Source organism: Urocampus carinirostris, chromosome 17, assembly GCF_059441175.1.
Source record: "Urocampus carinirostris isolate Australia breed hairy pipefish chromosome 17, RoL_Ucar_1.0, whole genome shotgun sequence".
Taxonomy (NCBI): Eukaryota; Metazoa; Chordata; class Actinopteri; order Syngnathiformes; family Syngnathidae; genus Urocampus; species Urocampus carinirostris.
The window spans coordinates 26,058,840-26,073,166 of record NC_142365.1 but is presented as its reverse complement, the minus strand read 5'-3'; the positions used below and the strand labels follow the sequence as shown (position 1 = coordinate 26,073,166).

Below are 14,327 nucleotides of genomic sequence, written 5' to 3'. Positions count from 1 at the left end.
TGTCAGGTTAATTGGTCGGTTCAAATCAGACATGGGGACTTGAGACTTAGTGACTTGGACTCGAGTCGACTCGAGTCGCTGTTTTTATGACTTGTGACTTGACTTGGACTTGGCAATCTAAGACTCGGGACTTGACTTGTGACTTGACTTGCCCAAGAAAAAAATACTTGGGACTTACTTGGGACTTGAAGGTGAAGACTTGAGACTTACTTGAGACTTGCACATGTGTGACTTGGTCCCATGTCTGGTTCAAATTGTCCCTAGGTGTGAACGAGCGAGTGAGTTGTCTGTCTCTGTGTCCCCTGCCCACTGCCTGAAAATAGTTGGAATGGGCTCCAGCACCCCCCGCAGTCCAACTGAGGATAAGCAGTGCAGATAATGGAGGGGATGGATAGTTACTAACTCAGTTACTTTTTGAGAAAAGTAAATAACTAATTACTGTGCCCCTGCACAATAGTATTGCCCTGTACACATTGGTTAACTGCTGTTAAAAGTGTCGATAAAAATTGTTCAAACCTCATATTGTTAGAATATGATAAAAGGAGCCCTGCGATTGGCTGGCAAACAGTTCAGGGTGTCCCCTGCCCACTGCCCGATGATTGCTGGGATGGGCTCCAGCACCCCCCGCGACCCTACTGAGGATAAGCGGTGCAGCTAATGAGATGAGATGAGATGATAAAATGAAATTGTGAAAGTATTTAATTGCTGTTAAAAGTGTCGATAAAAAATGTTCAAACCTCATATTGTTAGAATATGATATAATGAAATTATGAATGTGTTTAATTGCTGTTAAAAGTGTCAATAAAAATTGTTCAAACTTTTTTCAAGTAACGTGCCCAATACTGAATGTAAGTGTGGTAAGACTAGTGAAAATTAAAGTATGCGAAGTGACTTACGATCCAGCAGTTGCAGAATGCTCTTTGATACTTGAACTGAATGCGTGTGATGTGTGGTTTCCGACTCATCCTGTCACAAATAGAGTCGGTACGTAAAGCCGTTGCGTTCGCGAACGACACATCAATGCCAACTATCGCCTGCATCTCGCGTTGCATTATGGGACTTACAGTTTCCGCCACATCTCTACTTCGGGGAATCGCGGATCGGTAACTTGTGGTAGAGTTACGCAGCAAATCCAAATCTAGTCAAGAGGAGGGACGGAAGCACCCGATCGGGGGCAGTGTCTCTCTTCACTTCTTCCACCTGACGTGTCTTCTTTTAAAAAATGGAGACCGTCTTCCGGCGCCTCACCGAGGACTTCGGATGTAATGCCTTTTAGGGGAAAGTTTGTCAGTCCATGCTGCTAATGAGCTGGTTACGCGAACCTTAGCCGGGATTAGCCAACTAAGCTAACAGAGCAATTGACGGGACGTGTATTATTATGCGCGCTCGCCTGACAAGAGACATTCTCAGGAGTTCGAAAAAGCTCTCCCCGTTTTTATCAGGGGCTTGGATTGACTTATCTCCAAAGGGAAAAATGGACAAAATGCATCATTTATCTTGGGGGAATGAGTGCAACCCTGTTAATATTAGTCAAGAGTCATAATTGCCTCGTTCTTTTAAATGCAAGACGAATTCTCATTTGAGGCGTGTTAAGTAAGCCGCAGTCAAAGAATGTCCGATCTGGAAAGTTCATATTTTGGTCTGAATGATCTGCAGTGGCTATGTATGGTCACACTTTTTATTGCTTCCCTGGTTACCCTGCTACTGTATTTTGTACAGTATTTTAAACTAAGGGCAACATGGTCGGAGAAGACTGTAGAGGACAATGCGGCGAAGGAGGAGGAAGCCGCCTCTCTGTTGGGATGGGCGCTGTCACTCCAAAGCTGGAAAAGTCAGTGGAGAGGAGCTTGGTGGGACGCATTGAACGCTAAATCGCAAGAAAGCACTGGGGTAAGTTGTTGACTTTCTTCTACATTAGCATACCTGTCAACCTCCAGGGCTCCATGCCCTTACAAACTGTCGTATTTTCCCTTACAAAATACAAAATAATCTTACACCATATTTTTTTTTCAAACGTGTTTATTTATGTCGTTTAACATGTTATATTCTACATGTGTTTCGTTATATCATATATATTGTTAATTAACATTTTGTTTTGAGATATTGGGTTGCTCTACATGAATGAGGTTTATTATAAATAAAGTTTCAAAATGAAGTAGCTTGGACGTTTACGGTAGAAGGAAAAAATACATGCAAATATAATTAAGTAGAATAATACATTTTTTTAATTCAAATTATGAATTCATTTTCTGCATTCAATTATTGTTGGCAATATACTGATTGAAGGGATAACCGCAAACCTGTCTTTTTTCATTTTCTCATTTTATAACTTCCTTTTTTTCTTAACTTCTTTATACAACATAATAATTCGTAATATAATGCATCAAAGCAAGTGAGCCGTTTGAGAGCTCTTTAACGAGTTGAGCCCAAAAAGCCGGTTCTCTAAAAAGAGACAGACTTCCTTTCACTACATCAAACCGCTCGCTTCGTTTGCAACGGAAAAAAAACGATAACGAGATAGAGGCTACCGCGGCCAACTCTTTTGACTTAATTGATTTGCCGTTTCGTGATAGTCGATGTATACCGGATAGTAGCCATAATTGACAAATTTGCGTTTTTCCGAACAGATTTTCTCGTACGTCGTACGCGTCTTAAAATACATAATAAACGTACTTTGTACGGCAAAAACGTACAGGTTGACAGGTATGCATTAGGGCTGTCAAACTCATTTTCACCAGGGGTCACATCAACGTAAAGCAGGGGTGGGCAATCATTTGGAGTCGGGGATAAACAATTTGGCCAAGGGGCAGATGCGTTTTCTTATTCATCAAAAAATATGCATGCCATGCAGACGTTTATATGTTTCATTTGTCTGTCTATTTTCTGCGCCACTTATCCTCACAAGGGTCATGGGTGTGATGGACCCCATCCCCCAAATCTAGGGGCAGTGGGCAGGGGACACCCTGAACTGGTTGCCAGTCAGTCGCATGACACACAGAGGCAGATGACTCTCCTATTCACACTAAGGACAATTATGACCAATCAAATAACCATTGGGAAGAAACCGTAGAACCCGGAGGAAACCCATCTAGGCACAGGGAGAACATGCAAACTCCACACAGGAAGGTTCAATCTCATGACCTCAGAACTGAGCCGCACATGCGCTATACCTGCAGGGGAGTCAAAATTAGGCACTCCAGCGGCATACACATGTGCAAAGTAGTATCAAACGCTCGCTTCGTTTGCAACAAAAAAAAACGATACAGAGGATAGAGGCTACCGCGGCAAACTCGTTCAACTTGATTGATTTGCCGTTTTGTGATAGTCGGTGTATACCTGATGGTACCCATAATTGACAAATTTGCGTTTTTCCTTACAGATTTTCTCGTACATCGTACACGTCTTAAAATGCATAATAAACGTACTTTGTACGGCAAAAACGTACAGGTTGACAGGTATGCATGCGCTAACGGAGAGGCCGCGAAAGCTGTAATTGAAACCTGGACCTCTGCACCGTGGGGCTGCGCGCTAGCCACTCCACCGCCGTGTTGCCCACGTTATTTTGAATTTTTTAAATTTTTTAAAATAGATTCATTTTATCAAACTGGTTTTGAAACGGTCACATTCAAAGCAAAATAATTTATTAGGTCCTTGATCAAAGCACTAAATTTATTTAGTCTTGTAGTATTACTGTCGTATTTATTTTTAGTATTTTTCAAGTACTGGTAGTTTTCCCATTGAATTATTTTCATAATATTTCTGTAGTATTTCCATAGCTGAATTTTTGTAGTTCTTTTGTAGTTTTTTGTCAAATTACTGTACTATTTTTGTTGAGATTTCTGTTGTTGTATTTTTGTGTTTTAGTATTACTTTAGTAGTCATTTTGTAGTATTTCTGCAGAAGTACGTATAAAGCAAATCCAAAGTATTTTGGAGTATAACCGTAGTATTTTTGTAGTAGTATTTCTTTCGTTGTATTTTTGTATCATAGTATAATTGTAGTAGTATTTTCTTGTATTTGTTGTTTTTTTCTTTTCAGAATTAAAGCAAAATAATATATTAGGTCCCTGTTTTTAAGCACTTGATTTTATATTTAGTTTTGGAGTAATTTCGTATTTCTGTAATAATATTTCTGTTGTAGACACACTCAGGGACAATGGGAACAAAGTTGGCACCTGGAAAACATTTTTTTCTTAGTAGTGCTTTATGTACGATTATATATATTGTCTTTATAATTTGACGATTTTTGTTTGGCCGGCTGGGTAAAAAAGCTTTGGGGGCTGCATGTGGCCCTCGGGCCGTAGGTTGTACACCTCTGGCATGATGGCTGTCCTCAAAGGGCCTGATGTCTCTTGTAAAATAAATTAATTGTATGTGGTATGTCAAATAACTACTCCTTCATGTAACCTAACTCTCGGGTGCTTGAAATCCTTGAAAATGCTTGAATTTGAATATATTTTTATTAATGAAAGTGATTGAATTTTAGAGTGTGAAGTGCTTTTAAATGCTTGAAATTGTTACCATGTTTCTGTCTTAAAATAATGCCAGCTCGACTCTGTTGGCAATTCTTCCCTTGCGATTAACGGCATTTGATTTAGTTTGAATGGCATTCTCCTATGAATGCGTGCCGCTATTGGTGGCGCACAGGAGGACAGGTGTATGCTACTCCTAAACAGGGCACTTAGAAATGTGTATTACTGCAAGGAATTTGTATTCATAATGGGCATCTAAACTTCTTGCAACTAAAAAATATGCGCTGCATATCATTTTACCCATTACAGAGAGAGTGAGAGATTTGCCTCAAAAATATTTACTCACATATTTGTCAGATGTACAAATAGATTCATGATTTACTCAAGATCTACAAATGATATGTTTTGATATATGTACATGCAGGATTATATTTGTAGATCTGCAAAATACATGATTCACACTGGATTTTATTCTTTTATTGACACTAGACACATTGAAAAAATGTCATTAAAGGTCCTTTAAAAGTGCTTGAATTTGGCCATGGAAAATGTGTGTTAACCCTGAATTTATTAATTGTTGAAGTCACAAGTGTTACAGTTATGTTGAAAATATGTCACACCACGTATCTAATATGTTTCAAATAAAATACATTTATACTACTACATACAATATACTCCAGTTATAAGGTATTCTGAATACTAGATGTCTTCTAAGCAAAGATTTTGGTCCGACATGTGAGAGAAAATCCAAGTTATGAGAATTTTCAGACATTACCACTAAAGACGAGGGATTCAAAGTCAATTTTTCATCATTTATCTTATGATAGTACTTTTATGTTCAGGTACTAGTTGAATGTGTTTTTAGTGATCAGGAGATGAATTGTATAGCGACTAAGGTTTGAATTAATGAATTCATTGTTTTTCAGTTATTTTGTACTGTATTGGGAAAATTGTCTCGAAATATGAGCATGATCCGGGAACAAACTCGTATGTAAAGATATCACTGGATAACAAAAAATACAATTCTGTTGGAGTTTTTCTGATCATTTATTTTTTTCAACTTCACTCATTGTCATTGATATGAAACACTGATGTCCTGTGGCGCTGAGCTGTCGCTTTGGGATATCGTAGCCGACATGCATCGTGGGAAATGTAGTTGTTGGTCAAAGCACTCTTTTGACCTGTTTTTAGAAACTCTGACATTTTAAGCTCTCGCGGGCTTCATAAAATGATGCGGCGGGCCAGATTTGTCCCACAGGCCATGAGTTCGACACAGGTTTTAAATCATTATCATATTCCAGAATTTACATTTATCAGATAGTTGGGTATAATGGTGATAGGCTTAAACTATAGTAGACACTCAAAATAAGGAGAGAAGCCATCAATGGATGTTTAACCCACAATGAGGACAGGGAGAGAGGCTTTCAGCTAAGAAAGGCCAACCTGTTCTTAAAGACCTCTGAACCAGATTTTTATTATACATCCTAGGTCTGTGTTTTTAAACTGGTGGATCGGGATCCAAAAGTGATGTGTGGATGTGTTTTTAGTGGGACGTGGGCTTTTGCCTTGTCAAAATACCATTAAGGAAAGAAAGTAATAACTGAGGTTCATCTAAACTCGTTAACAATAAATGGCGATAATGCAAGTCAACACCCCTTCAAATGCAAAACAAAAAATAAAAATTGCATATATTTACTCCTCAGTGCTTTAAATAAATGATAAAATGCAAATTAACTTTTACTATTTTGTTTTAACCAATTGAGACGCAGATCATTTCATTTCATCATCCTCTAAAAACATGCAAGAAAAATTTAAAACAAATAGCAAAAGATCAGTAGTCGAATAAAAGATTGAACGCTCTCTGTTTTAATCAATACCTTTCAAATGAGTCCAGATTTGGCTAATTTTTTGTGTGACGTAGCCAAGCTGTGTGTGTATTGTTGAAGCAGGATGGCAGAATTCATGTTAGTTTATAGTACCCCATTGACACGAAAAGATTGTAGATCATAGATAGGAACAGCTCAACCAGGAGTATATAAGTATGTGCTAGCTGCAAGATAGAAACCTTTTTTAGTCCTCAACGTCAATAAAAAATGTACTTTTGACACTAGAAAAAATGTCTTTGAAAGTGCTAAAGACGTGCTTGAATTTGGCCATGAAAAAGGTGTACAAACCCTGATGAATGGTTAATCGTGACAATTACGTAATAGTCAAAATAACAAACTGTCATCCTATGTAATCTCTTTTGCAGGTGTCCAATATTAAAAAAACAAACATGTTTTTTTTTTTTAATCGAATGGTTACTGGTACTCCCATTCAAATGCCAGTGCTCAAAACCAATATTTAAGTACCGTATTTTCTGCACTATAAAGGCGCACCTAAAAGCCTTTATTTTTTTCAAAAGCTGACCATGCGCCTTATAATACTTATTTATGGATCAATTTTAAAATTGCAAAGTTTTCCAACTAACTTGCAGCCGCCGACTAGATTTTCCCCCGAACGCCAAGTAGTACGCGGTGTATGCTGGGATTTATTTACCGGCGTTTCATTGGCTAACCAATGTGTCAATCATCATTTGAATCGATCACTATTGGCTAAAGTTATTCGGAGGTCAAGGGGCGGATTCTTTTTATCATTTACAGGCTGGCATTGGCTTAAACGGCAAAACAAAGCCTGCAATTGGCCGAAAAAGATGTGTCAATCATCAGTCGAATCGATCACTATTGGCTAAAGTTATTCGGAGGTCAAGGGGCGGATCTTTTTTATCATTTACAGGCTGGCATTGGCTTAAACGGCGAAACAAAGCCTGCAATTGGCCGAAAAAGATGAATGTGTATACACGTGGCAGACGGCATAGAGAAAGCATTTTTTTCTATTCTGTATTTTTAAATATTTTATTCTCCTGGATTTACTACCCTCATTGGCTGCACATTATTATGAACACAACGACTTCGGTGAGCTACTCCGGGTTTTATATTGTCCCTGTATCTTGTTTCAGACTGAACTCGATGTTTCTGTGATAAGCGGTGCAGATAATGGATGGAATGGAGTGTCTATTTTTAAATTAAACTCAATTCCATGTGTTTATTGTCATATGCACAGTAAAGTTGCGAGCGAAAAAGAAAATAGATACTAAGGAATGGTTGTCATTTCTTGAATCACAAGACTTTAACCTTCCAAATGACGGAACGATGCATTTGAGTGACATCGTACGGACACCGCATCCGCACTTGTTCATGACACGTATTTGCGTCTTTGCAAGCTTTCGGAATGTTAAGGGGGTAATAAGTTGGACTGAACTATCTGACTGTTTTGTCGACGTTCCCATTGTAGCGCCTTATAATCTGGTGCGTCTTATGTATGTCAAAAATAGGACCAAAAACTATTTTTTCGGGGTGCGCCCTATAACCCGGTGCGCCTTATAGTGCGGAAAATACGGTATATGAGGTTTACTTTAAAATAAATTATTCAATAGCTGTGCACGTGATTTTAATGTCGTGATAGCTATTTGCATTTATGTGCATTTTTAATTATAGACTTAGAAATCAGTGTGTATCGATACTGGGTATGGGCGCCGATACCAGCTCTTTTATAATTCTTGTAGCTGATACTAGTGTCCGTTTAACATATAGAAACCATAAATTAAAGAACTAATAAGTTACTATGAACTAAATTCCACACTTAGGAGAAATATTCCATTGTTTTTTTTTTTTAAAGTATTTCTAGAAAACGTATTGGTCATTTGGTCATTTCTTGCAGCGAAAGGGAATTTTATGTAAAAATTGTACATACTCACCAATACTACAGTTTATGCCAGGGGTGGGCAACTACTTGACTTGGGGTCCACATTGGGTTAAAAAATTTAGCCTGAGGGCCAATCCTGGAGACTTGTCCATTTTTTTCATTTATGAATAAATATACATGCAGACATCTACATTTTATATTTTTTTATATTTGTTTTCAAATTGATTAGCTTCATCAAATGGCTTTTGAAACACTCACAATTAGAGCAAAATAAGCGCTACATTTGATATTTAGTTTTGTGATTTTAATGTAGTGGTATTTTTTCAGTATTTCTGTAATATTTCAAGTCAGGTCACATTTATTTGTATAGCCCTTAATCACAAGATGTCTTAATGGACTGCACAGAATTACAATTACACCATCCCCTGATCTTACAACAGCATGCGGGCAAGGAAAAACTCCAAACCACAGCACGAGGAAAATACGAAACCTTGAGAAGGGGCCTCACAAGTGGTAATCCCCCTTCCAGGATGACCAATGTGCAAATGATTTAGCATTGGGTAACTGTACACAAAACATAGTAAACATCAATAAAAGAGAACACTAGGTAACATGTTGAAATTTGTCCAGAAAGTGCAGAAAGTATTTCTGGGTTGTCAGATTTCTGTAGTACCATTGTAGTATTACTGAAGCTTTATTTTTGCAGTGTTTCTGCAGTACTATTTTCTTTTAGTATTTCTGTAGTAATTCTGTAGTATTCTTATTGTATTTCCATTATGGAATATTTTTAGTCTGTAGTATTTTGTAATATTCCTCTTGTGATACATCAGTAGTTGTATATATGTGTTGTGTTAATGCAATGTTTGTTTTAATTATTTATGTCAAAGTATTTGAAGTATTTTTGTAGTCTTTCTATTGTAGTATTTTGTCATATTTCTTTAGTATTTTTGTAATATTACTTTAACTGTATAATTGTAATAATTTTTGGGTAATATTTTTGTAGTAGTAGTTCTGTATTATAGTTTACTGTAGTAGTATTTCTATAGCATTTTATTTTTCAGAATGAAAGCAAAAAAATGTTTTTAAGCAGTAAATTTGTTGTGCAGTCATTTTGTTTTGTTTCTTTAGTAGTATTTTAGTTCTAGACTCACAAAGACACAATGGGGATAAAGATGGCACCAAAAAACATGCTTTTATACCTAGTAATTTATTTACTATACTGTATTTTGACCAGTTTGGTTTGGAGGGCTGGATTAAAAAGCCTGCCGGGCTGCACGTGTCCTGCGGGCCATAGTTTGGCCAGCACTCGTTTATGCATTTGACTAAAGTTTTTCTCCGCTTAAAAGTGATTTCTGAATTATTTTTTAATATACCCCTTTTCCTCCATTTAAACAACAACAAAAATCTCGAGTTGAGACTAGTATTTTAGTCTATGTCTGCTTTATCTTTAAGCGAGACTTTGTTCGTGAATAAACCTCCCCAATGATTGCATTAGATGACGGTAAAAGTTTGCAACTTCCGGTTTTAAACAAGCAAATGCTTTTCTGTGTTTCACGTGTAAAAATAGTGCCTAATAACATCTACAGCAGGATTCTCCAACCTTTATCAAGCGTCAAGCTACTTTTTGTTACCAATTATCGCAAAGGGCACCCACTTTAATATGAATTTCTGATACAGCAACTTAGATAGGCAGATTGCTAAATAGCTAAAACGTAGCTTAGTAGTTAGCTAGATAGGGCAATAGGTAAACAAAAAGCGAGCCAAATATCTGGCTAAAAGAGTAATAGTTAACTAAATAGCCAAAATTAGATAGTCAGCTAGAAAGTAAGCCAATATTTAGACTTTAAAATGGCAAAAAGTTAAAATGTTAGCTAGATATTATGCAAAAAATGTAAAATGCTAGCTATATAGCTAAGGAAATATGAAGATGGCTAGCTACAAAGCTAAAAAGGTAGGAAGAGAGCTAGCTTCAAAGCTAAAAAGGTACTCAGATAGCTAGCTCAAAAACTGCACACCTTTTGTTCATTTACTCTATAACACCCATAAATCGGAATTCAGTTTGTTGTTCTACCTGTAGAATAAATAAATAAAAAGAAGAATTAATACGTTTGTTTAATAAACGAATAGATGTATGTTCTATTCTCTTAATTGCCTGACAATAATTATCAATACTTGTATTGATGAGTATTACACATTTTGTTTGTGAAAATGGTCTCAAACATTCTTAAAAGACAGCTCAGGTATTTTCCCTTTTCAGTATTTTGACTGTTCCTCTTTTTTCTTACGCAGAGTCCCCATTTTCTGACCTTCGGTGAAGATGACATCGAAGCATCTGAGCTCTTTATCAGCGAAGTGTCCTACTTTAAGAAATCAGCTAAAAACAAGGTATCTATGAAATAATTATTCCATGGTTGGATACAGCATAGTTGCTAATTGCAAATTAACATTTAGGGAGAGCTCTTTATTTTCTTTAGCATAATACGAAAAGTCAAAACATTTTCTATATTTCTATTTTCAGTGCAAACATCTGTGTATTTTGGAAGAACCGTTAAATGGTTTGTTGTCAGGGTCATTCCAAAAACATACCTTTGTTGTGTGCTGTCTTTAAAGGGACAGTTTGTATTTGACAGCGAGATCTCACTGTATGATACGGTGCATGGGTCTCTAACATGGTGCTCGCGTTCACCTTTTTATTTTATAGTTGTAAATTTGGCTTATATGTGAATATATACGGTAGGTAAAATATCTGCATGACGAGAAATTTAGCATTCTCGTACTCTGTGCTTGAGAGGGTGCCACCATAATTGTATTTACTTGTATTTTGTAGGTAGATATAAACATGCCCACTGATTGGAGCTGGTGGATTTTATGTGATAATATGAGTGATTTAATGTTAATCAGTAGTCTGAGAACGTTGCAATTTGTTATCTGCATTAAATGAGTAACACAGTAATGCTCCATTTACTAACTGCAGTTCAGTAACAAAATGGTATTATTAACGTGTTACAGTTCTCGTTGTCGGGAAAAGTTCTTTTGTAATGTTTAAAGTACCAACACTACACAGGGTTTAATCAAAATCTTAACCAAGTTGCTTTTACAGAATAATTTTATTGCGGGATATACAGAGCTCCGTCATACATAGTTGTTGAATGTATGTCTTTGTAGTGGCTTACTTTCTTCCCTCCCGACAGGTTGCGTGCTGTCGTGTCGTAGGTGAAAAGCTTCAGTTCTCTCTTGGAGTGTCCACAGCCACGTCACTGTTAGCGGATGTTTGTAAATACACAGTGAATATTTCCCCGCTGGAACTGCAGGTAAATGTGCCAAAGTTCACCTTTACAGCAAAGAGAAGATCTGAATGTTTTTCACAGTGTGAATGGTGTGGTTTAATTTGAGATTGTCTTCAATGTAATATTCCGCCAGGGCTGTCTCAATTAGGAACTTCTGGAGACGATTAATTGTCACACAAATAATCACGATTGACGACTCTCTGCATTATATGCTACCATGCTAATATGAGCTTAATATAACATGTACTGTACAGCTTAATAAAGAAGAGAAATGTATTGGTCAAGAAATCAAGTCAAAAAATAATTTAAAAATCACTCACATTCGGTTCCTCTTATTAAATTTTTTTTTTTACCAATATGTAACGCACCCCCTAAAAATGTCTGTGCATTCCATGCATAAAGTTTTTTTTTTCAATTTAGTAGTAGACCAGCTTTGCCTCATGTGGTGAAACTCATACTTAGCAAGCAGTGTTGGGCACATTACTTTCAAAAAAGTAGTTAGCTATAGTTACTCACTAGTTCTTCCAAAAAGTAACTTAGTCAGTAACTGAATTACTCTATAGTCAAAATAACTCGTTACCAGGGAAAGTAACTATTTCTGCTCCTTTAAAAATAAGTTGTATGTCAAAAAAATTTAACATTCTGAGTATAGAGAAGAACAGACAGATGGTTGTGTTATAGAACCTTGTAATATTTATTACACGTGACCAGCAACAGATTTATCCTACACTTGAAGTGCAACAAATATAAACATTGAACAATATAAAAAAAAAAATCATCATGCACATAAAGATGCACAAAATTGTATATAAACATGCACAAAAACGTTCCACAACCCGCACAAAAATATACGTAAACCCGTACCTAATTACATAAAAAATGTACATAAACACACTCAAAACATACGTTAACACAAATCGTACAGAATTACACACAAAAATGTTAATAAACGCACAAAAAAGGTACAGAAATGCACGCAAAAAACTTACGAAAACACGTACAAAAACATACCTAATCACAAATCGTACAGAATACACACAAAAATGTTCAAAAACACACACAAAATGTACCTGAACGTACTCCGAGGCACGGCCAAAAATGTACATAAACATGCACTAAAATGTATCTAAACACGCTTTAATACATACATAAACGCGCACTAAAACGTACGTAAAATACGCACTTAAACTTACGTAAACATGCACAAAAATGTACAAGAACGCACGCGCAAAAATGTATGTGAACAGATAAAACTTATGTAAAGACACACAAAACCTACGTAAACACACAAAATGTATATAAACATATGTAAACACGCACAAAACGTACATAAACATGCTCAAAACATACATGAACATACGTAATCACACACAAAACGTACATAAACATACGTAAACACACACAAAATGTACATAAACATACGTAAACACACACAAAACATACATAAACATACGTAAACACACACAAACTACGTAACGCACCGCTTTTGACCGTCAGTAACCGTAATGGTGTCGTAACAGCGGAATAAATAATTACTGTAGTTACATTACCCAATTACTAGAAAAATAATCTTGTTAAGTCACAGAGTTATTTATAAATTGTTTTTTCCCAAACTGTTAGTAAGTCCTCGTATTATGCTCAGGTACGAGTATAGAATCAGGGGGGAAAAACAGCCATTTTGAGCCAATCATGTGCCTCAAGCTTAATGTCCTAGAAAACAGAATTTTGTGTTTTGTCACTTTATGAAAATGTATTGATGTTAACCTTAACAGATTTTTTTTGATTTTTTTATTTTTAAAGTTTGAATAGATTACATAGTTGAGGTAACAGTATGGGTTGGCAAATGCACAAAAAATAGTGAAATCATCATTATCATGGCCACAAATCTAGCCAACTTAATTCATATGATTGTTCTTGATATTGATGAGTCATTTAAAGGGACACTGTGTAATATTTGACCACGTTATGTTCCTGTATTGTTTGGTACAGCCAAAAACCAGTGCTACAAAGTACAAGAAAGCAAGCAAACTATAGAAACTCAGAGATCAAACCGCAACATCTTTCTCTTTGTGTACTCGGTAATACAGAATAGACAAAGAGAGGAAAAGAAAAACGTGAAAAAGAGGGTGAGAAAATGATAACACAAAGAAAAAAGAAAAGTGGTAAAAAAAAATCATAAAAAATAACAACATTGAGTTGAATAATAAGCAAAAATATACCTTTTAAATAGTCCTGAGTCGAGAAATAAGAATTAATTTTACATTACATGAGGCTCACCAATAGGTAGCTGACATGCTTGTCTGTATTCTTGTTGTTAAGGGTACACCGAAAAAACATGTCAAAAGCTGGGGGGATTACAAAAAATTACGCGTTTTCGTCACTTAGAATCCCCGTAAATGTATTCTTTCTTGTGCTTTTGAGCACTTGTTTGTGGTTGCACCACACCATGCATCAACATCTAGTGGTCATATAATACATGTGGTCCTTTTAATTTGTGTCTTTTAGCTTGTCAGGGTAAATACCGGTATTAATTCTGTCATTCTGTCAACACATTTCACAATTAAATCGTTTAAAATTCCATTTATTTTTTCTCAGCATTAGGATATGTTCACCTTGATAAATAGCGTTTGAAACAAGATATCCTTTTCATGATTCAGTTTCTCAATTTAGCACAGTAGCCATGAATTGTAACGCGTTTATGTTCTTAGTTTATCTTCCCTCCTGTAACTCAACAGCAAGGGGTGAAGTCTCATTTTAGGTTCACTAAGCTTTTATCCTGTATTTAGGTTCACTTTAAGATCATGAATGCAGGCTAACCCACTTGT

At 36.2% G+C, this 14,327-nt stretch overlaps 1 protein-coding gene across 2 annotated transcripts in view; it reads left to right on the top strand.

Annotated features, from left to right (window-relative positions):
* The first annotated feature begins 1,079 nt into the window (after positions 1–1,079).
* c2cd2 (C2 calcium dependent domain containing 2) overlaps positions 1,080–14,327 on the top strand; it is a 55,332-nt gene continuing 42,084 nt past the window's right edge. For both annotated transcript variants that reach the window (XM_088320771.1, XM_088320772.1), the window contains exons 1-3: positions 1,080–1,890; positions 10,505–10,600; positions 11,407–11,526. In XM_088320771.1, the coding sequence (XP_088176897.1) occupies positions 1,612–1,890; positions 10,505–10,600; positions 11,407–11,526 (495 nt within the window). In that variant the 5' untranslated portion in view covers positions 1,080–1,611. The remainder of the gene's footprint in view (positions 1,891–10,504; positions 10,601–11,406; positions 11,527–14,327) is intronic.